Source organism: Choloepus didactylus, chromosome 2, assembly GCF_015220235.1.
Source record: "Choloepus didactylus isolate mChoDid1 chromosome 2, mChoDid1.pri, whole genome shotgun sequence".
In the NCBI taxonomy this organism is placed as follows: domain Eukaryota; kingdom Metazoa; phylum Chordata; class Mammalia; order Pilosa; family Megalonychidae; genus Choloepus; species Choloepus didactylus.
Genome location: NC_051308.1, coordinates 107,417,932 through 107,443,570, shown reverse-complemented (window position 1 = coordinate 107,443,570; position 25,639 = coordinate 107,417,932). Strand labels below are relative to the sequence as shown.

General features: G+C 50.7%; 1 protein-coding gene across 6 annotated transcripts in view; it reads left to right on the top strand.

Moving 5' to 3' along the window:
* Window positions 1-25,639, top strand: part of KIRREL1 (kirre like nephrin family adhesion molecule 1) — a 95,825-nt gene that overhangs the window by 58,610 nt on the left and 11,576 nt on the right. For 5 of the 6 annotated variants that reach the window (XM_037825635.1, XM_037825636.1, XM_037825634.1 and 2 more), the window contains 3 exons: window positions 16,681-16,830; window positions 18,774-18,923; window positions 24,525-24,682. In XM_037825635.1, coding sequence (XP_037681563.1) covers window positions 16,681-16,830; window positions 18,774-18,923; window positions 24,525-24,682 — 458 coding nt within the window. Of the gene's footprint in view, window positions 1-16,207; window positions 16,831-18,773; window positions 18,924-24,524; window positions 24,683-25,639 lie in introns of those variants that run through there. The other variant, XM_037825638.1, reaches the window with a different exon arrangement.

Here is a 25,639-nt window from a genome sequence, read left to right as displayed (position 1 = left end):
GCACCACCAGCTGGATGCTAACTCAAAGCTTTGTGACGCCTGGTAGTGAGGAGCACGCTTCCTCTCTGCCCTCAGCTTCTCAGACTCCTCTTACTTCCTAGGAAGACAATTCCTCACAAAGTTTTCCCACTGGGTTGTGCTGCCGCTGCTGTTCAGCTGACACCATAGCTGATGAGTTATTAAAAATCCTTCATTATTATTCTGTACTGTCTCTCTCCCTCCTCCCTCCCTGCCCTGCCCCAGGCTTCCGAGGCCCATGGCTGTCACTGAGAAATGCCTGGAGGCCCCTAGCCAGTAACAGAGGCAGGCTCTTCACCCCCTCCCTCAAGTGCACCCCCCTACACAGATACTGGCAGGTGGCCAGATGCTGTGTGTCCCACCTACGACTGGGGGTTCTGACACCTGGGTGCCCAGTCCTGCTTTCTGCAGGACATGGGGGGTTTGTGCAGGTGCTTCAATGCTCAAAGATCCTTGTGTCAAGAGATGGTTGGAAGCCAGTGGGGTTTTCAGTCTCCCAGGGATCCTGCTTGGGGAGACTTCTCAGGTACGCACGTTCCAGGCAACATCTGGGACCCGATGCTTCATCCCCTGGGGAAGGAGTGACAGGCTAACTCCATCATCCCACTCCCTGAGCTGGGGGTCCAAACCCAGCTCATCCATCACATGTCCCGATAATCAGATTTGGCTGCGGCAAGAACAGAACATAATATTCAGCTCCTCGCCCAGGCGCAGTGTCCGACAGGTCCTGAGAGATGTAGAGAGCCTTGTTCCCTGGAGATGCGGGGGGTGGGGGTAGAGGGGTAGGGAGCTGTTGCAGGGCCCTCGGGGACAGTGCGCAGCTCCAGAGACACAAGGCAAGTGGGAAGAGTGTCCAGAGCAGCTCAGCACCCTTCACAGCACACTCCCCACCACAGGGCTTCCCGTGGGCTCCGATAAGGGGTTGTTGTACCCTGTGTCTGGCCAAGGGATCCCGGGGTGGGTGGGAAGATTTTTTGGACTCTGCCTCCTGAACTGGAGTCCATTCGTTTATTCTTTGCCAGATTTCACTCTGCTCAAACTTGCTTCTTCACACCTGACTCATTCTCACTTGTGTCTCAAGAATCAGGTTTCCTTTGTCCCAAGCCTGGTAGCTTTGGACCAGCCCCCAAAACCGTGTTCAGCCCCAGCTTCCAGAACCCCAGCCCTGTGGTAGAAGGTAAGACAAAGGGGCAGAAAGCCCTGGGTGGCTGGGTTAGAGAGTTGTAATTAGCCTGAGAATTCAGGGGCCTCCAGTTTCCACCTTGATTTGGCTGGCTTGATGTCTTTTGTATAGAGTCACACCTTTGTTTTCTCAGATGACTTCTACTGAGGGCAGAAAAAAATGTATGATTAGAATTAGGTGAAATGACGGTGGAATTAGAGACAGCAGCCTTTAGGATACTGAGGGAGAACACTCAGAACAGAGATTGGCTAGTGCTCAGTATTGGGCATTAGGATGGGTATGGGGTGTGCATGAGGGGTCAGGCTTGAAGCAGTTATTGTTAGGGATGGGGTAAGGTCTGGTTTATGTTTTTATTTATTCAATACACATCTTTTGACCACTTATGCTATACCAGACACTGAAGGGATTTAAGATGTCCTTGTCCTCAAGAACTCATGTTCTAGTTAGTATTTGGAGTTAAAGTGATTTTTAGGATTTGTTTTTAGGATTTGTTTGGATTGGAGTTAGTGTTGGCTTAGGGGTTATCGTTTGAGGTGAAGGTTGAAGTATGAATAAAGGTTGGAGGATGTGTAACCATGCTGGTTGGTGTGAGATTTCTGTGCAAGTTCCTTCCTCCAATGCTCCGTTCCTTAATTCTCTCCACTCACTGCTCACCCAAGATTGTCTCTGCTGTCTAAGGCTTTCTGGACTTACTGGAATCCGTTTAATGACAGGGACCATCTGCCACCCCTCCCAGTGATCAGCCCCTTCCCCTTTCCTTTTCTGCTCCTCGCTCTGCCTTTCCCAGTGGGAAGTCATGCATCCTGCATTCCTGGGGGTGGGCCTGGGTGACTTCTGTCTTCTCTCACAGCTCTAGGATTCCGACCCTTGCCCCTTCCTATCCCTGTCTGTAGTACCACGGATGAGCCATTTGCACCAATCCTTGCCCTCTTTCCCCTCCATCCCTGGCCCCACCTCTCAAACTTCTGTCTTCCACACATTTGCACATTTGGGACCCTTCTGTCTTCATTGGAGTTTCATGGTTCTCTGGGGAGCTGGCCTTTAGGCAACACTTCCCCTCCTGCCTTTAGGCAACAGTTCCTTATCACTCCCTCCCTCTTTCTCCTTTGATGCATTTTCCAGGGTTCCATCCAAAGTCTCTTTGGAGGCTCTTATTTCAATCTGCCCTTTCCTCCTTGGTTAATTCCCTTCAGAAAACACCCCTGCCCTATCCCTCCATCTTGCCTCACCACCTTGGGCTAGAGAAATTTCTTTCCATCTCCCCTCACAGGATTCCTGCCCCTTCTAGCAGCCCAGGCAAGTGACTTTGTTAGGAAAAGTCATTTCCCTGGGGACATGGAGGAAGAATGTCTCTTCTGTCTTTCACCCTGGGAAATGGTAAGACTCCAGGGTTGTCCCCTCTTCTCCCTCCATTAGCCCCAAGCCAGAAGTTTAGGGGGTGGCTGGATGGAAAGCCAGGTGTTAAGGAGAAGATCTATGTGAGTAAAAGTTAAACAGCTGCCACCCCCACCTTCCATTTCAGAGAATTTTGTACAGAAATGGGCTAAGGGCCAGGTTTCAGGAGGCTTCTCTGACCTCCCCATTGGCCTTCCTGTCCCCCTCCTCTGCCTTATCCTTGCTCTTGGAGCCCTCCTGTGCTCCAAGGCAGGAGAACCTGCCCCCATCCCTCTATCGGAGGACTGTGAGCCTGATTGACACTGATATCCAGGGAAGGCATGTGCCACTCTTTGGAATGCACAGCACCCCATGCCCTCACCAGGAGATAATCAAGGGGGAATCGTGGCTCATCCAGGAAACATGCTGCTAAATTTGTTGTGAGATTGGTGTCACAAGCAATCAAAGGGAGCCTCTCAGCACTGAGTGCTGGGCAGCTAAATGAGAAATTGGGGGCAGTAAAGGAGGAGCAAAGAGAGACCTCCTTCCCTGTTTCCCTGGGGGTCAACACAGGAAGATCAAAAAGGGAAGGAAAGAATTAAAAATTCATTGAGGTTGTGAAGGAGGAAGCAGGTTGCTTTCCCAAAGGTTTCTCCTGTACCTTCCTGTCTTGATCCCCTTCACCACAGGCCCCATCAGTACCTCCTTATGAAGTTTTTATGGTGCTTTAGTTAGCATTTTCATCAGTAGCAAGCATCAGGCTCCTCTTTCTGGCATCTGGGTGGTCCTAAGACAGCTATCCTGACACAGGACAAAGAAACAAGTGAACAGATTGGGTGTCCCCAAATTAGCTAAATGTTTGATGAGAAGAGAAGTTTACAAAGAGTACATGTGAGAGGCTGACGAGAGCACAGGCTAGTGTGGCGAGTTTGGATGGGGTGGGAAAGGAAATCAATATCTTCTTTATGACCCCACTGGGAAGACTGCCTGGAGAAGGGGAATTAGAGGGTCTCCTGGCAGGTTTTGGATAGGTGTAGGCCTGCTAGGAGATGGCGGTGGCTGGCAAGTATGAAGTACACTGCTGTCCCCTTTCTGCTCTCTACTTGCCTCCTTCATGGAAATAACAGAGCTGCCCTGGCTTTCACATGCTTTGCGGTCCTGGGAACAGTCATCAGTAGGCAAGGTCTGGAAGAGAGTCTTTTCTGTTCACCCTTGCTTGGACTTACCACTGGTCACCCATCACGTCCCCCACATATGTCTTGTAAGCTTCCAAGAATGGCAAGATGAATGGTTTTGACCTCCCTGGGCCTCCTCTGTTCTTGGGACGTTTGTGTTCAACCCGACAAGACAACTGAGTCAGGCAGAACTGAAAAGATCAGGTTCCCACACAAAGAGACCAGGGTTCCCAGCCTCCAACTCCACTACCATCAACCCCAAAGGCCTACCCCTGGGTCCTCCCTCCCCTTCGCAGGCTGCTGCCTGTTGAATGATTCCATATTGAGACCCTGCTCCTACAGCTGTTAATTATGGAGCCTCCAGTTCCAGTCACCCTCAGCTCTCTGCAGCAAATTAACATTCCGTTCCCCTTGCAAGTGTAGAATGAACCAAGTTAGATGGATCGATTCAGCAGCCGGCTGGAGCTGCTTTTACTACACGCAGGATTGATCCAGAAGACCCCAACTTGGGGCCTCTAGAAGCACCTTTGCGGGAAATCTTTTTAATGGAGATTAATTGGAAATGCCTAGAATGTCCTGCTTATAGGCAGAAAGTGCCCCATTCTTCCTCTTGGTGCTACACACTGACGCTTTTATGTAGGCATGCAGTAACACACCTAAGCTACCTGGAGGTGTAATTGAAAACAAAGACATATGCCTGCTTCACCCTTGTATCACACACACGCACACACACAGAAAACACCCACTCACGCCCACCACCCACAGCCTTATTACTTCCAACTCTTCTCAACCCTATCCCTGAGGCCTTGCCAGGCTGACACACATTGCCCTGTGAGCTCAGACCAGCCACAGCTTCCACTTTTGTCTTTCTGAATCTGAGCCTCTTTCTTTGTCTATAGCTAGTCTTCCTCAACAACCTGGAAGTTTCTGGAGGGTGGAGACTGACAAATGCCCAGGAAGAGAAAGTCTTTAATTTTTAGGGAGGTATGACCTTTAGTTCCAGTTATTTTATGTACTGAATCCCAGCCACATCCAGCTGCTCACTGTGTCTCCATAACTTGACTCATGTTGTTGCCTTCGTCTGAAATGTCCTTCCCCCAGTTCTTCTGTCTTCAAGTCTCAATGCAGTTCTAGCAAGTCAGCATTTATTCACTGAATCTCTACTGCATGGCAAGCAAAGCCACCAATGTGCAACCTTTACAGCTGCACAAGAGACCTAGAGTTATCAAAGGTTAACAAGATATGGGTCTTGGCCCAAAGGAAGGCCCGTATGGAAGTCAGATATGTGAAAAATGCAATTTGTTTATTCATTCCTTCATTCAGCAACATTTATTAAGGCTGTAAGCTCATCAGTGAAACAAGACCAACATACGTCTGTGTTTACAAGGAGTGTTCAGACTGGGCAGGTTCACGCATCGCTGCCTCCACTAAGCCCGCCCTGATTTCACCTCATCAGCACTGGTCACTCTGGCATAGCATGATACTGGCAGAGCTTTTCAGCAATTAATTCAATATATTATAATTCCTTGTTAACTCATCTGTTGCCTCTGGCAGAATATGAGAGCAGGGACAGCTTCTTCTTCATCCAGCACATCCCTCCCACCCAGCCCAGCACCTGGCTTTCAGGCTTGACACACCAGCCAGCCTGAACTACTGCTGAACAGGTCACATCTTCCCAGCTGCACATTGCTGCCCATGCTTTTCCCTCTGTCCACCTGGAGCACTTTCTTTTCCCTCTTCTCCCCACTTAACTGGGTAACTCCTACATATCCTCAGAGCCCAGCACAGATAGCATTTCCTCTAGGACTCTCTCCCCCATCAAACATGCTTTCCTCCATCTCACTCCCTCATGACACTCATCACACCTCATTGCTTGAATACCTGAGTATGTCCTGAGTATGTCTCCTAGTCTGTAAGCCGAGTGATGGCAAGAACCAGGTCTGTATTGTTCACCTTTGTATCCAGTACCCATTCAGATATGTAGTTTGTTGACTGAATGAATATTGAATTGAGTTGACTTTCCATAGGGTTGGTGGTGGTTGTGGTGCTGGTAGTAAGGATGCTTTATCCTTAACTCGACAATCAAATGACAAGCATTCATTGAGCACCTATTATGTGCAGGACACTTTGTACTCCTCATTTTAGAAGATATGCAACTGACTAAGATGACATCTATTGCCTCCAGGAGTTTACAATCTAGTCACCTGGAAAAAGGAGCCAGGATAGAATTCAATATAGTTACATTCAAGGGTCTAAATCAATATGATTATGCTCAGGTCTCATCTCTTGGGAAACATCATTATCTCGTTGAAGTTTCATGGTTAATTGCCATGGGACAGAGGTTTTACTTACACCTTCAACTTCTGTCCCAGACCATTTTTTGACCTGTTCTTTCCCTGTAGATGACTTTGTTCAGAATCCCTTCCTTTAAACTGTGATACCGCAAACCATTTCAGTTGACCTTGATCGAACTGTTACAGATTGATTATTTGATGAGTGTGTATCCAAAATAAGAAGAAAATATATGGTATGTGTGAATAGAATAATAAAGCAGCAGAGCTGAAAAGGATCCTAAATGTTACCCAGGTCCCTCTGCTGCCAGACGGCCATCTAGCCTTATCCTGAACTCCTCTGGTGATGGGGTGCTCACTGCCACGTGCAATTAGAAAATTCTTATATGAATAAAAAGTCTGCTAGTCAGGAGCTTCAACCAGTTGTTCTTAGTTCTGCTCTCTGGGAGCCGGTCATTACATGTCTAGCCTGGAGCCAGTAATGAAAGTACAATCACGGGAGCTGGGTGCACGCCTGTGTTGTGGGGACATAGAGGAATCGGCCACATCACCCTGGAGAAGAGCTGGGGCCCATGTAGAGAGCATTTATCAGCTGGCTCGTAGAGACAGATATTCCATGTGGACGTGCTTGAGATGTCTGCAAAGTCTTCTGTGATGGGGGATTGGGACTCTGGAAAGAGAATAAGGTCTAACCCTTGGATCAGGTGATCTTTTGATTTTTTTTGTTTGTTTATTTTTTGTAATTTTGACCTGGATGATGAGGGGTTAGTTCGAGGCAGGAGGTGATGGGTGGGACGGGATCGGGAGTGGGAATGTAATAAAGTTCATCAAGCTTACAAATAGAGAAGTGCACTTAATCATACTTGTCTGGTATCTGAAGACCTGGATTCTCCTGCCTCTTTTGGTTTCGGGGTAAAGGAGAGAATGCCTTTCTTACTGCCACCCCAGTCCTCACTTTTCTGAATTTCTCAGCATTAAGGCTGTTTATCCAGGAGACTTTTCCTAAAAGTGCCAGGAGACCTCTATGGAGGGGGTCTGGGGACTAGCCTGCATTGCTTCCTGGGCTTAGAGCCTATTGCTGGGACTCAGAGGGATTATTCTGGCTACTCTCAGATCGTACTTTGAAGTTATATTCATAATTGTGGTAACTAAGAATATTAAAGCCAGCAGAGAGAGGCTTTTAGAGCAGAATTTCTACTCCCCTAAATTATGGAGCCTGTAGGGAGGCGCTGTGCCTCTCTCCACGGGAGAGAGACTGGGGTGAATGAGCTTTCATGTAGGAGGAGGGAATGCAGTTAGATCTCAGGGAGAACTTTCTTTGTGCCTAGGCAAAGGCAAGGTAATGAGGAGATGGGGCTGAGGCAGAGCGGCCTTCCTCCTGGGAGGGCATAGCACACATTAGCTAGCCCCTCAAGGACGTGATTGTGAGCATTTCCCTGAGCCAGTTTTCATTTGTGGGGAGAGGACCTGCCCTCAGCTGCCTTCTGAATTACCTCAGATATAGCCCGCCTCAGTCTCTGCTCCTCCCCCTCCTTGGCTAATCCTTTCAGAAATCCCTTCCATTTCTCAAGGATTTCACTCCTTTTTCTTTGACCTCAATGCTCAAGACCTTCGGATGAGGCCAGAGGATGGTAATCCACCCCAGCCTCCCACGCTGCCCCCGTGCCCTCTGCTGCCTCCCGCACCCCCACCTCCCCCTTCCTCTGCAGGCTCCCATTTCTTTCCTCTTGCTTCTATGTCCTTATCTTCGTTCTCATTTTCCTCTCCCAGGAGGTCTCATTACGTTTTTTCCCCTTAATTTTCGCTTTTCATTTTTTATCCATCATCCCATCTTTCTCCTCCACAGTTCCCCTCTCCCCACCCTCTTTGCCCTCCCTTTTAGTGAAGAAGTGTTTCCAGGTAGAGACTCCTCACCCCTCCTGCCTGCCATCAGCTCACAGAGAGCAGGCTGCAGAATGCGCCCTGCCCTGGAGAGGGGGCCTTCAGTAGTTAGGAGCCCGGCTCTGAAGCCGCTAGCCATTTGGAAAGATGCCCCCCAGCCCCCAACCTCACGCCCTCGCTGGCCCTCAGTTTCTTCAAAATAAAGGGTATTGGATTGGTGTGCACCGAGGCCCCTTTCAGTCCTAACCGTTATATTCTCTTTCTAATTTAATTTCCCTCTGTTCCTTTTTTCTTGTCTCTTTGTCTTGTTCTCTGTCTCATACCACAATGTTACCTCTTCCTCCCTTCCTTCCCCAAACAATCTTCTATAACCTCTTTCTCATTCTCTCTGCCACCAGCTTTCTTTTTATTGCCTTTGCTTTCTATTTTCTACCTGTGGTTATCTTCTCCAGTCCTTTTCTCTATTCTCATTTTGCCTTTGCATGTGGGGCCATATCCCTCAGTATCCTGTGCCTCTGTTTCTCCCCCCCCCCCATTCTGTGGATTCGGGACCACTGAAGACACAGGCAGCTGGACCCCTACCCTTTTGCTTCTGTAGGTTGGGGGAGGCAGATTCAGGGCTGGTGGAGGAGTGGTGCCTCATCCCTTCTAGCCTTCTCTGGCTCTGTGGCTGTCCTAGGTTAGCCTCGCCTCCTCCTTCCCTCCTTGTCTTTTGCTTTCTCCCCTGCTAGCCTCTGTCTCCTATCTGAGTTAAGTCCTTGCCTGCCACCTGCCTCCTCTCTCTCTCCCTCCCTTCCCTTATCCACCGAAGCCACACTGAAATTCAGTTTTTCAGCAGAACCACCTACTGGCCCTGCCCACCCCCATCCCTCTCTTTTTACTCCTGCCTGTCATACCTGCTATTGCCAACCCCACTTGGACTTACCATGCCATTGTCCTTCCCATAAAATGTTCCCTGGGTCCCCTGCCAGGGCACATTTGCATAGAGTTGTCAGCTCAGGTCTGGTCCAGGTGCCTCTGAGCTGGCAGGGCAGAGGGAACTGGAGGACCAAATGGGGCAGGGTGGGAGGGTTTCCAGCTGCACCTGCCAGTCTTTTTCAGTTTGGGAGCTCAGAGTCCTTGTGAGGACTTGTGGGCTGGCAGGTCAATTCAAGGACCCAGAAAGGCCTGCCCTCTATCCTCCACTCTCCCCACTGTCAATCTATTGGAAGGGGATGTAAGGAACTCTATGTTAGGGGAAAACAAACAAACAAAAAATGACCTCTCTTCCCCTTTGCTGGATACATCTTCTGGTACTCTCACAAGTCCCCAGATCTCCCCCTACACCTCTGCCCTGAAGGAAATGTCAGTAGGAGATCCAAGTATCCCAGTCTGAGAATGCCTGGATGCAGAGCTAAATGTTTAGGAGTGTCTGCAAGGTCTGCCTGAGGCCCCAGGATAGCAGGAGGCAGGGAGTAGACTTTAGAACATCAGAGCTGGAAAGGTCTTTATGGTCCAAATTACTGAGCTCTTTCTCTTTACCATTTGAGGAAACAGAGACCCAGATAAGTGAAATGACTTCCCCAAAGTCATGCAGCCAGTTGGTGACAGAGCCAGGAACAGATAAGCCTGCATCTCCTGACTTCTGGCCCAGGGCACTTCTGTTCCTCCCCGATGGGGCTGTGCCAGGCAAATTGCTCTCAGCCAGCTCCCCTGGCCTCTATCAGGGTTCTGCTCCTGCCTTTAACAGGGAAAAATGGCCCAGATCATAACTCTGCTCGCCATGTTACCATGAACACCAGCCAGGTCCCTGCAGCTGCCCTCTGTGGTCTGCTCAAGTGCAAGGAAATCAGGCCAGATTGTGGCCACTTGTAAAGTCCCATCTGGTCCCTGGAAAGATTCCCCTTCGGCTCTCCTGACCATACTCCTGGCCTTGGAGACAGACTTCAGTGTGGCTGTGGCTGAGCAGGTTGGGAGGAGAGAAGGGAGAGATGGGTTCTTCTGCCATAGGGTTTCCTTAGGTGAGGAAGGACCAAAAGTGGGAAGGTGGCGACAGTCTGTCAGTTGAATCAGGGCATTTGCAATCCCTACATTCACTGTGTCTTTTTCACATCAAACCGTGAAATGAAGCCAGTAGGCTTGGATAGGCTAGATGGTGGTGGATCGGGAGAGTGAAAGCGATAATAGTCATTAAATGGTTGAAAACTTGTCTTGGAGGGATGCAGTTAGTCATTTCGGACTCCACCTGATATCCATTTCACGTGGGACCTAGTCTTAGCCATACCTCTGAGACTACCGACCCACCATGAGCAAGATGATTGAGTTTTCTGACCTTAATCTCTGTCAAAGGAGGGGCTATAATCTCTAAAGTTGCATCAAAATGGGACATTCTAGGAGTCTGGGCAGGCTTGGGAGAGGGTTTCTGTCTTTCTCTCCTTCTGTCCTCTGCCAAGCCCCAGCCCAGCACTCCTCTCCTCCCCCTCCCGCCCGCCCACTTCCCCTGATTTCTCTCCTCCACTATCGAAAGTACAAATCTCGCCCTTCTCTCCTTTCCCTTTTGCTGGCCCAGCCCAGAGAATTGAAATCCTCTTTTCTCAGTGAGAGAATTCAAGGTGAAGGGGTCTCTCTGGCTGTTGGAGGAAGAAAACGGCTTGGGTGGGGGGAGAAAAAAATTGCAGGGTTGGGGGAGAGTAGGAGCTAAGATGTGTGAGCCTAAAGGGAGGGAGAGCTAAGGAAGAGTGGTGTGTGGAGAGATTGAGTTCCATCTGAAAGCCTTCGGTGCGAATCACAGGCTTCCCTCTGAACCAGCAGCATCATGTGGAGTGGAGAGCAGGGGGACTGGTTCTCTGGCCGAGGGGCTTCATTACTGCCTGTTTGATAAATCCTGGGAGACAGGGCCTGGCCTCCACTGCCCCCCTCTCCTGCCGCCTGGCTCTCCTGGCTTCTCCTGGGCTTGGCCCCACTCCGTCTCTGGTTCGGGCTGGCCTGGCAGGCAGGGCACTGGGAGCAGTTTGGTGCCCATGGGGTGCGAAAATACATTTATGGATGCAATGGTGCAAGATGTGTGTATGCGCCCGTGTGGGTGTGTGTTGGGGTACACACATGCCGACAAGACTTATACCACATGGGTGTGAGAACCTGTATGCATTTCCTCCCCTCCCCGGCAGACTTTGAGGTCCATTTACCAAAATGGGATTTGACCTCTTTGTCCTCCCCAAGTCTTTGTGGGGTTGTGGGGGAGCCTAGTCCCAAGCCCCGGTAACAGGCCTAGCAGGAACGGGAGATGTGTTCACACACAGAGACTGGGACAAGTAGTCTCTCCTGGTCTAGCTCTGGACCCCAGTGCTGGAATGAGGATGGAGAGCAGAACTAGAAGGCAACATCACGCCAGGAAGATCAGGGTTGAGAAGGAGAGGCGTGATGGTGCTGGGATGAGGCGAGTGTCCCGGATGAGCAGGACGTGGGAGGTAGAGAGGCCCCTGAGGACAGGTTTGCACAGTCACCAGAGCGTGCGCTAGCAGGTCTCAGGGGATGGTAAGAGGTGGTCATAGTCAGTAGCGGACCATTGAGCTGGCATTCCAGGGGAAGCCCGGTGTTCTGCTTCCTCACTTTGCTTACTGGCTCCAATACTTACTAGCCATATGGTGGGAGGGAAGTTGCTCAGTCTCTCTGAGCCTTGGTTTCCCTATCAGGGATAATGAGTGTACCTACCTCATTGGGTTGCTGTATACATTAAGGGAAATAATCCGTGACATGCTTAGCATGGTGACTGGTACTTTATAGACAGACTGTATGTCATTACTACAACTCCTGCTAGCAAGCAGTGGTGGCTTGAAGGTTGATGTTTTGCAAACAGGTTAAAGGTCTGTGGATGCTGTTGACGGTCGTTGCAGCTTTGAATATCCCTCTTCTCTTCATGCAAACATAGGGGTTTACATCAGGGCTTCCCCTTTGGTTGGTGGCAGTGTGTGGGGCAAGTCCCACATGGCTATGGTCTGAGGAGCACTGCCCTCCTAGGAGGTGAACAGGTTAAGATGGAGATTTGAGGCATAAAGTGGGGATCAGATGTGGCAGATGGGTGCAGAGCTAAGGGTTCTTTTCAGGGCAGATGCTATGAATCCAGTTCCTTTGGGAGATACTCTTTGAATGCTTCTTTAGCGTGGCATTGTACCAAGAGTGCAGACTCTGGAGGCTAAAGGACCTGAATTCAAATCCATGTCTGCAGCTTCATGGCTGCCACCTAAGCATTCTCAGTCTTCTCTCACTTTTCTAAATGGAGATAATCACTGCCACCGTGTAGTGGATTATAATACTTGAAACAATGTGTATAAAGCATCTGCTCTGGTGCCTGGTACCCAGTTGACCTTTTATAATTGGTAGTTATTATTAAAGAGCATTGCTGGGATTGAAGGGACAAGAAAGGTAAATCAAAGTGTCTCTGTTCTCCAGGGGCTCCCAGGAGAGTGGGAGAGGCAGAAGCACACACGTATGAGTAACTTTTAATACAAGGCAGGCTGTGATAAGTGCTAGAACCAGAAGCCCAGACAATGCAGGAGAAGAATAAGGGAGGGAACCACTCCAAGTCTAAGGATAGAGGAGCTCTGAGTTATGTGGGTGGGCTGGTAAGGGCTGTGGGTTAACCACAGAAGAAGAAGGTCTGGGAGACGGGCAGAGGGGGTCTGGTGGGAATTCAGGGATTCCCTCTAGCTCTGACCTCCCCTCACTTCCCCGCATCAGCCCTCTTCTTGCACTCCCAATTTCTCCCCAGGCTTCCTCTACGCTCCCCTCACCCTCGCTCCTTTCTGATCTCCACCATATGGTTAGCTTGTCACCTGCCTGCAAACCCTGGCTGAGCCTCCTAGGACTGTCCTCGTCTGGTGGGAAAGGTGGGGTGCCCAACACCGAGGGAGCATCTAGAGTCTGAGGGCCCCCAGCTCCAAGTCTCACACGGTGGGCCAAGAACCCACCCCCCACCCCTCCACGCACACCTCCACACCTCCCCTGCCCGGATCACTCTGTTTTTCTGGTCTCCATCTCTCCGTGACTCTCCGCCTTCCTTCTTTTCTGGGCCTGGGTCTCTGTGATTCCGTGGGTGTCTTTGTCTTGCTGTGTGTTTCCTGGCGTTTTTCTCCCCGGATCTCTGTCTGCCTCTGGCCTTTGTCTTTTCCCATCTGGGCCTCTTTCTGACTGAGCTCTCTTCCCTTCTCATCCCTCTCTTCTCATTTTTCTCCTTCGCTCCCCCTCTGCCTCTCTGTGGGTGTCTGTTTCTGTCTCTATCTGTCAGCGTCATTTGCGCCCTGTCGGCCCCCCCTGGAGCGGGTGTGAGTGTGTGTGCTCCTGCGTGCGTGTGCGTGCGGCTCAGTTTTTCTCTGCCTGTCTTCACAATGGCTGTTTAAGAGTTCAGCACATCTGCGATGGTGTCTGAAGACAGGCAGAGAGAGAAATCAAAGCAGGTAGGAATTCATTTAAAAACACACATTCTGAATCAAACTTGTCCTGGACCGGAGCTGCCGGGCGGGCGAGGCCGTTTATCTTTGCTGTGGGAGGCTGGTCTGTTTTCACTTTCTGACTGGGGACAGGCCCTTCCTGATTCCCCTCCAACCTGGCATCCCCAGACCCATGTCCCCACACCACAGTGACTCTTTTCTGTGCATTTCTGTTTGGCACTGGTTTTCTTTCCTGGAAGCCGTGTGGGTGTGGGGATGGGGCTGAAATTGGAAATTTCACTTCCCCAACGGGCTGTTTGGGGACCACAGAAAGTTGCCTGTGGCTTTTGACAAGCTCAGGATCTGGGCTGACTTTCCATCAAGTTTGATTCCCAAGATACCTTTTATTTCCATTCTTCTCTGGGCTCTGGAGGGTCATTGCTTCCATCCCCTATCTCCAGACTAAATTGCTTTAACCAGGCCTAAGCTGAGAGGAAATTTTGCTTCAAAATCCCCAGAAAGACATACACCACCTTCTTTCTCATGTCCCCGCTCTGTTTTCTGGAGGTCCCTCCAACTATCTAAGTGCCCAGGGTAAATAATGATCGGAGCTAACATTTAGTGAATACATGCAAAGTAAGGCACGAGCATATCATCTCAGTCTCATTCAACACACACAACCATCCAGGAAGTAGGCGTTATCATTCTCCAGTTTACCAATGAGGAAAGTGAGCTTAGCAAGTAAGTAACTTGACCAGGGTCACACACTTAGGTAACAGCAAAGGCACAATGTAAACCTAAGTTTATCTCCTAAATCCATGCTCTTAGTACTTGAGATAAAGGAATCTTTGTAGCCCTTAGTCCAGACCTGTCATTGTACCAGTGAGCAAACGGAGCCCGGGTGGGGAAGTGATGTGGCCAAGGTCACACCACTCCTCGTCCCAGCAAGGTCCCCATCTCTTGATCCTGACTCCAAGGTGTTTCCCACCTCTGACCTGCCACAAGGGCCAGCCTCCTCCTCACTCTCAGTGGATAACGAGCCAACTGCTCACTGTCCTCTAGAGACTTCAACAAAACACCAGGCTTCACACAGGAAACCCTTGAGCTATGAATATAAATTCTGCCTCTGAGCCAGGGCTCACTGGCCACCCCTCTGCCAAGCCCTTGACTTGGACTCTGGGGGCTGTGGGAAGGAGAAACGTGAGTGTGGAGAGTTTGCAGCATGTAGCAGCACTAGAGAAATGCGCAAGGATATGAATAAATTTGAATAATAATGAAGGCAATGCCAGAATTAATAATGCTGGCTGCTCACCTGACCTGCCCCCCCTCCCCCGAGATCTCAGCACCTGCCACCCTAATCCTCAAAATATGGGGGGAGCCTTATCCTTTTTTTCTTTAGAGCATGTGGATGGAAAGTTGGGTCAGCAGAGTTGGGGAGCTGCTCATAGGATGTGGGAGAGGTGCCTTGTTTCTAACTTCCTGATCCCGTGCAGATCCAAAGAGCTGGATTTGCGTGCTCAACAAAGAGTAAAGAGGTTGCTTCATTGGATTAAATCATATTCTGGCCCCTGCTCTCTCTTTCTCAGTCCCCTTTGTGTGCAACGACCAATGTGGATATTGGGTGTTGAGGGAGACTCAGAGGAAGGAGATGGCAGGACCCTGAGCCTTGGAGGAGAGTTTCTCCTTCCATGAACAGATTGGGCAAACACTCTCAACCACCAGCAGCCCTCTCTCCAGTGACAAACAACAACATGGGCACAGACCCTGATAATTTGGGATAGAATATCCAGTGGCTTGAGCTGTGACAGCAGGGCTGAGTCACAGTATGAGCTGTATTTATCCAAGGAGCTAAGAATTCAATCCAGGAGGGCTTCCTGGAAGAGGGGGGGATATTGGGCAGATTTGGGAAAACAGGGAGTGGGGGCTGGAGGAGACAAAAGGAGAAGGGAAAGACTGAGATTAGGTTCTGTGGTGGCTGAGACGGGGAGGAGGTCTTGGAATGGAGAGGGACGAGTTATGTTCATTACACAGGAGTGATGGCAGAGCACAGAAATTACAGAAAGCTGGGTTTGGAAAGGATTGAATTTGGGGCTTGTGGCTTCTGCAAAAAGACTTGGGAGTTGGGGAGGGAAAGAAAAGGGAGGAGTCACCTGAGTTCGGGGGAAAGTTGATTTTGGTTATGGTGGTATGACAGATCTCTCCCTTTACAGACCACTCCACTTCCTCTTCCCGCACCCAGAGCCCAGCAAAGGAAGCTGACGCTTGCAAATCCTGTAACTGCTGGAGGCTCTGCTCAGTGCCCAGGCCTGGCCCACTGCTGGGGCCAACCGGTGCTGGAGGGAGGGAATGGATGGGAGCAGTGGGGGAGAAGAAACCCACAATCCAATTCCCTGCTCCATTTATGCTCCACAATTAAAGGCAATTACTCTGCAGTTCTCTAATCAAATGCTCCCGGCCGAGCTGCCAGCCGGGCAGCCATGTGTAGCACCCACCGGAGGGACAGTGGAACAAAAGTCACATTGCCTCTGAGCTCCCACGGCATGGGAGGTTGAATATATGCAGTTGTGTGTATGTCCTCTGGCTCTTGGGAACAAGGGCCAAACACAGGGCAGGGCAAGTGTGCCAAGAAATGGGTCCTGAGCTACTTTGTTTGGGGCATGCACACACCTCCACCCTGCCTAGGAAACTTATTGGTGTGTGTGTGTGTGTGTGTGTGTGTGTGTGTGTCACACAGGCCATAGACATGCTTGCCCCACATTATGCACTGGGTGGATGCATTCATGGGGCATTGTATGGACATAGTTGTATATATGTGTTAGCTCCTGTGACACATGCCTCAGTTAGGGGCCCAAATCCCAAGAATTGAGAAGGACTGTGAAATCACTGACATAAGCAGCAGCCTTTGTGGCAGTCCTCATTCTCAGCTGTATGCATCACCCATTAATTTGTGGATTGGCATGGCCGCCTGGTAATAGCAGAATAGCCCAAGACTAGGAGTGCAGAGACTTGGGTTCTAATTCCAGCGCTGCTGTTAACTCACTGGGTGCCCTTGAGTAAATTACTCATCTCCCTGTATGTCAGTGTCCTCATCTGTGAAAAAAGGGGGTTGGACCAGACCAGTCTCTAAGGACTTAATGTAACACTGCACCACTTTCCATGATTTCTAAGCACTATAGCTCCTAAAACCCATTCCCTGGGCCAGGGAAGGAGAAAGGAGTTAAGGGGAAGCACAAGACACCCTGAAGGGGAGCGGATGGGGCTGAAGGAGTTGCAGGGTGGAAGAGGGACACTGAGAGGGGTAGCCTCTCGGTGGAGTCCATGTCCTCACCCAGTGCTGGCTTTGGCTCTGCCAGGGACCCAGACTCGCTTCAGCCAGGAGCCAGCAGACCAGACTGTGGTGGCTGGACAGCGGGCCGTGCTCCCCTGCGTGCTGCTCAACTACTCGGGGATCGTGCAATGGACCAAGGATGGGCTGGCTCTGGGTATGGGCCAGGGCCTCAAAGGTGAGTGGGGCTGTACAGCCACCCCGGCTTCCAGATTCTCCCATCTCTGCTCCCCCCACCCATCCCCAACACAGACTCCTGGACTCACCTTCCCTTGGCTTCCTCACCAAATTACCTCTCTGTATTCCGGTCTTGATTGATGCTCTACCCTCCTCTCGCCCATTTGCTTTTGGGTTGGTCTCTCTTCCTTTCCTCCTGAACTCTGGCCATACCACATCTCCAACCCTACGGCTCTGCTTTTCCTCCTGACTGTGCCCTGACACAAGAAAGGCAAAGCGAAGCCTGAGAGATCAAGAGAAACCAAGAGACCTTTACATACATAACAAGAGCTTGAGACAACCAGACAGACAGATGCTGTGAGAAGTGCAAAAAGCCAACAGAGGCAAAGGAAAGGATTCTGGGATACTTGGAGTCCTGGGGTGGGATGGGGTTGGGGAAACACAGGCAACTTTGACTGTATCCCTGAAAGTGTTTTATGCCAGGCTGGCGTTGCTCTAGCCTCTCTCCTCCCCCCTGCCCAGGCGATGTCTGCTCAGAGGCCAAAAACTCATTTTAATATCAGCCTGAGCACTTATTTATTTATTCATTCAATGAGCCTTTATTAAGCACTGACTGTAGCCAGTGCTGAAGCAAATGTAATGAGTCAATAAGAAAAGCAAAACAAAGCAAAAACCCTCTACCACCTATATTCCAAATAAAGATGCTTTGGGAAGGCCCCTGGAAGAGTGCATGAGGAGTCAGTGCACCTGGGTTCTGGCCCTGCCTCTGCCACCCGCCAGCTGGGTGACGGAGGAAAGCCTCTCCACCTCTGGGCCTTGGTTTACTCATGTGTGAAATAGGCACAGTGGTCCCAGGCCTGCCTGCGAGTGTGATTGTGAGCTTTGAACCAAATGAGAGAATACACTTTGTGAAAATGCATTGTTAGCTGGAAAGCCCTGTGATGCGCTAAGTATAGCAGGGGATATGTGTGTGGGTGTGGGTGTATATGTATGTATAATTCTACTATTAATGTCTAGGGGGTTGAGAGTATTTGCTGGGGGGTCTGTTCTGTGTAGAGCAATCTTTATAAGGGAAAGAGAGGCGTCTGGTGGATCTATTGATGATTGAAAGTTGAAAGAGAAAGAAAGGAAAGGAGAGGGAGGGAGAGAGAGAGATCGATAGTTATGGAGTGAGAAGAATCAATAGCCTCTGGACAGTAGGAGATAATGCGAGGGAGCTGACGGTGGGGAGCGTGAGAGGGGAGGGCAAGGGACTGGATTAGGTGAGCCAAGAGCCTGGAGGAAGGCGGGGAAGGGGGGCTGCATTAGAAAAGGCAGAGGAACAGAGCCCCCCAGCCCAGCCTCTGCAGGGACCCGGGGCTCTCCAGCTTAGGGGTCCCTCCGGGAGCTGTAGGGACTCTACCCCCATCCATCCACCCACGGTCCGTGGGGGAGAAACCTCGGCCTGCTTTGGGGCTTCCCTCTGCCTTTCAAGTCCCACAGAGGTGTCCCCAGTGAGCTCATGTGTCTGCTGAGATGCCCTATATTTCCTAGCGCCTGCATGGCCTCTCTCTGCCTCTCTCCCTGCTCTCTGCCTTTTTTATTTTTTTTCATTCTTTCCTATTATTATGAGAGACATTTGTCTGCAAACAGCTTCCAAGATTTCATCTGCTCCCGCACATCCCCCCTTCCACCTAGCCCCTGTCCCTCCTCCTGCTTTATGGCTCCCAGCCTCACTGTGGGGAGCTGTGACATCATGGTTTGCATGTGGTTGGCACCTGCTGGTGGTACCCCAGGACAGGGCAAGGGGAGGGCTGCTGGCATGGGACCCGAGGTGGGCTCTGACCCGCAGAGGAGAAGTGGGGTCAGCGTGAGCCCTTGGGGGCAGGTGGCCACGGGCTCCAAGGTTGGGGAGGGGCCCCTGGCAGGGCCTTACCCTGGGCCTCCTTCTTTCTGTTTCTGCAGCCTGGCCACGGTACCGGGTAGTGGGCTCTGCGGATGCTGGCCAGTACAACCTGGAGATCACGGGTGCCGAGCTCTCCGACGACGCCTCCTATGAGTGCCAGGCCACGGAGGCCGCCCTGCGATCCCGGAGGGCAAAACTCACTGTGCTGAGTAATAAACTCCCCAACACCCCTCCCTCGCTGTCCCTGCCTGCTCCTGAGTCCCCTCCCTACCCCCCATCTCTTCCTCCTGGAGTCCTGGTGTTCCTTGTCCCTCTCCAATTCCCCCTTTAATCTCCCAGCCTCTTCCTCTTCTTTGCCTCATCCCTGTCCACACTGCCCACCCTGTCTGTTTTTCCCTCTCCATTGCTTTCTTTAAACTTCTTTGGAAGCCAAGTCCCTGTAGAGGAGGGCAGAATGAGGAGGCTGGCAGCCACTGGCGGGACAGGTGGGGTATGTGACGTCTGGCCTCCGCTTTGCTCCAGCCTGTGCCCTGGTGGCTTCTGGATGTACAGCTGTAGAGATGAGGGCTATCCCTGAAAGAGGGGATAAGCATTTGGATCATGGAGACTCCCAGCCCCTCCCTTTCCCAGCCTCTCTTGGCAGGCGGGCCTGTCAGTGGGGGAGTTTCTCCGTTTCCCTCCCTCTCAGCAGCCTCAGAGCTCCAGAAACTGCCCCTTTTGCTCTTTCTCCCCCTCACCCCACTATTCCACCTCCCCACACCCCTCCCTTGGCTGCCTCCTTTTCTCCCTCAGTGCTCACCCGTCCTGAGATTCACTTTGAGGCCTCTTCAGGGAACAAGGGAACAGAACTGGAAGGAATGAGCCTTGAGGGCTGAGAGCTGGGGAATGGGTGGAGCCGTGGTCCTGGCTGCATCTGGATGGGCTGCTGGAGCAAGGCTTGTCTCTCAGAAGCAGTGCTCCCGGCAGCCACCCACTAGGGGACACAGCCAGTGTCCCTCTATGGTAATACCCGGGGCCATGTGCATAATGAGGGGACTCTCGCCTGCACGTGGCACGGGAATGAGGCCAGCTGTGACACACCCCTCACCCTCTCTGCCCATTGAGATTCCCCATCTCCCTGTCCATGCCTCTCGCTCACTGTGCCTCTGCCCCCATTGCACTTGGTCTCTGCTGTGACCCTCTCTCTCCCCTTCTGTCACTGATGCTGCCCCTCCCTTTTCTCCTGCCTCTATTTGACCTGTCCTGCTCCCTGTTTTCCCTCCCTCTAACCTGAAATCATGGAAGTGGGAATACCCTACGACAGATGGGAGAAAGGAGAGACGAGCTGAGATGAGTGAGCCTGGAGACAAGAAAGGTTGGGTGGGGGGCTGAGGGCATGTGCCAAGTCGTCCCCGTGTGGTGGGAAGTGCCCTGGACTGGGAGCGGGAGGCCTGGGCTTGGGTGCACCTTGGCTATTTTGGCAACACGATCCTGAAAGGCTCACAACCTCTGGGCATCAGTTTCCTCACCGGTAAAATGGCATAATGGTGCCAGCCTTTTCTTAGCAACTGCCGCTTTGCTGCTCTCTCCACAGGGAGCTGTAAGCTGTGAACATTGTCACAATAAGTGAGGACTAGAGGAACCCAACAACTGATTTCCTTGGATGTAGAGGCCCTGAAAGATTAGGATTCAAGGCTGGTGGATGATTTGTTTTTCCTCTCTAGTGAAGACAAAAATGAGAATTAGCAAGGAGTGGGACTGAGGTTAGAGAGCAAGAATTTGTTGACTGCGAGGGGTGAGCCCAGGATGCCGAGACCTCATCTTTCCTCTCTCCTTGGAGTGTGTGTGAGCCCCCATGCGGGACCAGGCCTTCCAGGGAAACCATGAGATAATTAGAAGACCGTCTCCTTCCTTTTTTTCCTCCCTAACTGCCTCTGCTTTGGGGCCCAGAAGAAGGCTGCTTCTGCCTTGGAGAACTCCTGGGAGGGGGTCCTGATACTCCTCCCTTCCCTCCCACCCTAGCACAGAGACAGGTAAGGAGACTAAAGAAAGGCTAACTGTGCCCCAAGTGTTGAGAGAACAAGAGCTTATAATGGCACCCAGTGGCTTGGTTCAATCAAGGAAGGCTTCCTGGAAGAGAAGAATATGAGGGGGGGTGTCTTGTTAAAAAGCCTGCAGGTCAGGGGGGAGAGAGCCACATGAGCAGGGGATCTGACCGGCTCGTTTGGAGGACACGGTCATGTTGAGGATTTAAGCCTTCCTAGCCTGTCTGAGGGTTTTGGTCAGACCGAAGGGCAAGGGGATGCTCCACAGGTGAGGAAGCTGAGAGGGAGCAGGGCTGATTAGTCTGGTTGCTCCTTTCTCCTCACTGTTTGCCATCCTGAGTTCTCAAAACTCCCTGCCATCCTCAACCAGGTACAGGTCATAAGAAGGTGGGACATTTCCCACATTCCCTCCTGCTTGTCCCAAAGGCTTTGCTCATGGCAGCCCAGTGTCTGGAGACCAGGGAGGGCAGACACGAGGAGTGAGCTGTGCCCAGTGCAGTCTCAGCCACCCCATGTGCTGCCAGCCTCGGGGGTTCTCCTTATCCCTGGCCGTGCCCCTTGATCATCCCTTCACCTCCCCAGGCCAGCCTTCTTTGCCGAATGTCCCCTTTCATTTTACCTGATGGCAGCACTTTGAGAAGATCTACAGACCTACACTTGTCACTCACAAGGACAACTCAAGGGCAGCAGGGGATGTGCATGGGCTTTGGGGTCCACCGGGCGTGGACCAGATCCCAGTTCTGCCATTTAACCCGCTCCTGTCTCTTGAGCGCATTTGCTTAACCTCTCCGAACCTCAGGTCCTCATCTGTAAATTGGGGGTGATGTTATTTACCATGAAAGGATGAATGAAGAACACTTTGTGGTAAGGATTAACTGAAATCATATACACGAGGTACTTTAGCATTCAGTGAGAGCTAGAAATTGTTGTCGATCACATTACAGTTTACACTTGGCTTCATGTCCTTGATCTTATTTCACCTTCACAATAACAACTCTGGGGAGTAGGTGCCAATGTTATTTTTGCATCTTTACAAACAAGCAAACTGAGGCTGCAGATACATACACATATTGATAGACAAATTTAAGTCACAAGTCGTTGACTCTTGTTCATAAACACACACGCATGGACGCTGCCAGCTGAGCAAACACCTCAACAGCCTTATTTTCCTTTGCCCAAGGTGTGGAGGGCTGCAGCAGGCTCATGAGAGTGGGCAGAAGAGAGTGGACAGTTCCCAAGGACACTGATAGGTGCATGGCCTTTCCCAGAACAAAAGGGAAAGGGCCAGCATTACAGGGGAAGAGAGGGCCAACGGGAGGACAGGTCCAGAAGCTGTCTGGATGCAGCATTCCCTCCTGCAGAAACACGGGCAGGACCTCTGCCGCCAGCACCTTCCTGCTGGGGTATGAGCAGTAAGGTGTGACCTGAGGGGGGCCCAGGCAGACCCAGGAGACACCAGTGGCAGCTCCTCCATTTCTCTCCACCTTTGTCTACTTCTCAAGCTACTTCCCACCTCCACACCCAAACCTGTAGCCAACTGATACTGGAACAGGGTACACTGGTGAGCAAGGAGGAGCCGGGGATTCAGAGGATAATTAGCCAGCCAGGAGTTCTGAGCTGCTGCCGGCGCTAGTCCGGACAGTAAAGCTGACACATTCTGGGTATCACATGAGCCCTGCATGTTATAGCAGCCTGTGTGACTATTGCTATTTTTCTGATGAAGAAACTAAGACCCGGTGTTGGTAGGAGCTCACCCAAAGTCATACAGCAGATAAGCAAAGGTGTCCGGATTTGAAACCAGGACAGCCTGAGTTTAAAACCCACTATTCTTCTCTTCCCACTGCACTGCTCTGCTTGTACAACTTGAGCAGCATGCTGAGACAGACTGCAAGTGGTTCCTTTCTGCCAGAAACTTCAGCACGGGACCATCATTTTATGAACCCCAGGCCAGCCCTACCCAGTAGCGGGCTCCAAGGGCTTTTCAGTTCTACTCTCAAGGGTTCCCTCTGGAAAGTCTCCTCTAAGTGTTGTCTTTCCCAGCAAGAAGCAAACAAAACCTTCTCTGATTTCTAACCTGACAAGTACTGGATGGACCAGAAAAAGATTTTCATCAAAATCCTTCTGCCCTTATCTCATCATTCACTTATTCATTAACTCTGCAGATATCCTCAAGGACTTGCTATCAACGAAAAGATCTGGGTTAGACACTGGGGGAATTAAGAGTAAATAGGAAGATACTGGCCAACAAAGCAATTTGCCAAGTTGGTGATGGTAAAGTTTTGCCCAATGAAATATATACTCACTAAATAAATAAGTAAGACTAGGACAAAAAACTTGAAAATTCAGTCAAGTAAAATTTGCCAAAAAGGGAGAGCCAATTTAAAATAGCTTGTGATGTGGCCCCCAAATTCTGACCCGATTGACAAAAATGAAGATGCTGTTAGCACCTAAACTTCGTAGAGAAACCAAAAACATTTCTTCAAGTACCTTCTGCTTTAAAATATATGTTCAACTACCCAGCTATGAATGTATTTAATAAGATAATTGGTGGAAGTAGGGAGGCAGTTTCCCTCAGAGGTCAATACAGTTAAAATGCTCAAAAGGATTTATAGGGATGTAGCATCTTATACTCTTATACTCTTATACTCTCTTATACTCTTATACTCTTAAATAGGAAGCAATTCCTGCCCTCAGGGAACTTACAGTCTGGTTCTCTTTAGTATTTAGAAGCCTTTGGGGATTGGACAAAATGAGCACCTGCCCCCCCCCCCCACTCCCACCATTTCCTGCATCAGACATCTGGGGCGATTCAATTCCCTAAGCATTTAGCCTGCTACGGACTTGGGCAAGTTCTAGGCACTGGAGTCCATGTAAATGTTCCTGATACAGGGTCCCTGCTTTCCCAGGGGATCACAATTTTGTTTTGGGAGGAAAATCATAACAAGGAACCCAAATATACACGGTAGATGGTGCTAAGAGTTCTGAGTGACTGGTCCTATAGCCTGGGGGGTCCAGGTCTTGTGCAGTAACTGGGAGTTGAGTAGCACCTGGAGCACTTCAACAGAAGCCGTGAAGGAAAAACATGTCCAAAGGAGAGAACAACATAAGCAAAGGCAAGTAGGTGAGAAAGTGCAGGACTTGGCTTGAGGACCCCTGCACAGTGGGCTGAGGTGCTTGAAATTCATGCCAAAGGCAACTGGTAGCCATTGAAGGTGTTTGAGCAGGGGAATGGCACAGTTTTAGCTGTGCTTTAAAGAAAATAACCTGCCAGCACTGTGATAGGAGGGTTGATACCCGGAGGGTCTGGAGGCAGTCGTCCACTGGGAGGTTGCTAAAATAGACCCACCCACTTCTCTGCTTCTCTGCAGCCCCAGGGCAGAGAAGCAGGCAGAACAGGATGGATGTAAGGATCCCCATGGAGGAAGCCACCTTTCTGTACCTAGCCCATAATGGTATAGGTGTAGTCAAACCCGACATAGCCCATTCCTTTCCTAAATTTGAGGCCACACCTTCCATCTGTAGCATATAGCCTGGAGCAACGGGGGGGTGCGGGCTGTGGTGCTGAAAATGGTGCTTGTTGGTAAAGAATAACTGGTAGGGGAGAAGAGTGGGAAAGCCACAAAAACTGAGGGTGAAACCATGGGAGCAACGGGTGCAGTGATGGTAAGTTAGGTGGCAGGGGTAGCACTGCCCTGCCCAGGGGTAGACGTGCAGGTGGGAGAGCTGCCTCTTGGAGAACGGTGCTAGCTGCACGCTGGGCTGACTTTGTTCTGCTCTCCCCCACAGTCCCCCCCGAGGACACCAGGATTGATGGAGGTCCTGTGATTCTGCTGCAGGCCGGCACCCCCCACAACCTCACGTGCCGAGCCTTCAATGCCAAGCCTGCTGCCACCATCATCTGGTTCCGGGATGGGACGCAGCAGGAGGGCGCTGTGGCCAGCACGGTGAGACTCTGCCTCTTCCCCCAGCTCCCCTTAGGCCTAGATCCACATCACCGTTCCTTTCCCACATGGACTCTACCACCGACTCAAGGGGATGCAAATGTGAGCAGGCACCTTAGCGATCTAGTCCACCCCCTCTCATCATTCACTTGAGGAAACTGAGGCCCAGAGAGGGGAAGTAAATTCCTAGGTTTGTGGTACCATTCAGTAGCTGAGCAGATTGATAATAATAGTTACTGCCATTTATTGAGCACCTTCTGTGTGGCAGATACTGTGCTAAGCACTTTGTGGACAGTATTTCTTAAACTTCACAAAAGTTCCATCAGGTAGGTTTTGTTTCCATTTCAGAAAGGGAATCAGAGAGGTTGACTGACTTGCCTGAGGTCACACAGCTGGCAGGCAGCAGAGCTGGGGTTTGTTCCTGGGTCTGACTGTGCTCTCTCCAAGAGCTCCTCTTCCCTCCTTCCTTCAGCCAACTAAGTGTTGGCAAGGTGGGGATGACTGTGTACCTTTTATAAATAAGAAAGTTATGGCAGAGAGAAACACCAAATGATTTGTCCAGAATCACGTGGCAAAGCTGATGGTGGAGCTGGGATTAGAATGCAGATCTCCAATCTGGGATTCCTTCCTAGTAACCCTTTGCTAGGTGCTGTAAGCTGTCTGTCCCACGGAGCGGGGAGAGTCTGCAGAGTGTGGCCCCAGGAAGAACCTGGAGTCCTGTGTTAGCTCTGCCATTCACACTCTGTATAACCTTGGACAACATTCTTGGGGCCTTAGTTTCACCATTTGTCAAATGACAATTTGACCTCAGTGATGCGTTACCTTTCACCAGGAACTCTAGGGCTGTATGTTTTGACATATTTTGGCAACTAAATGAGATGATTGTTAATGACTGTTTGTCACTCCCTCTCCTCCTTTTATGTTAATTAAAGCTTTGAGCAGCATGAGGGAGCCATGTTA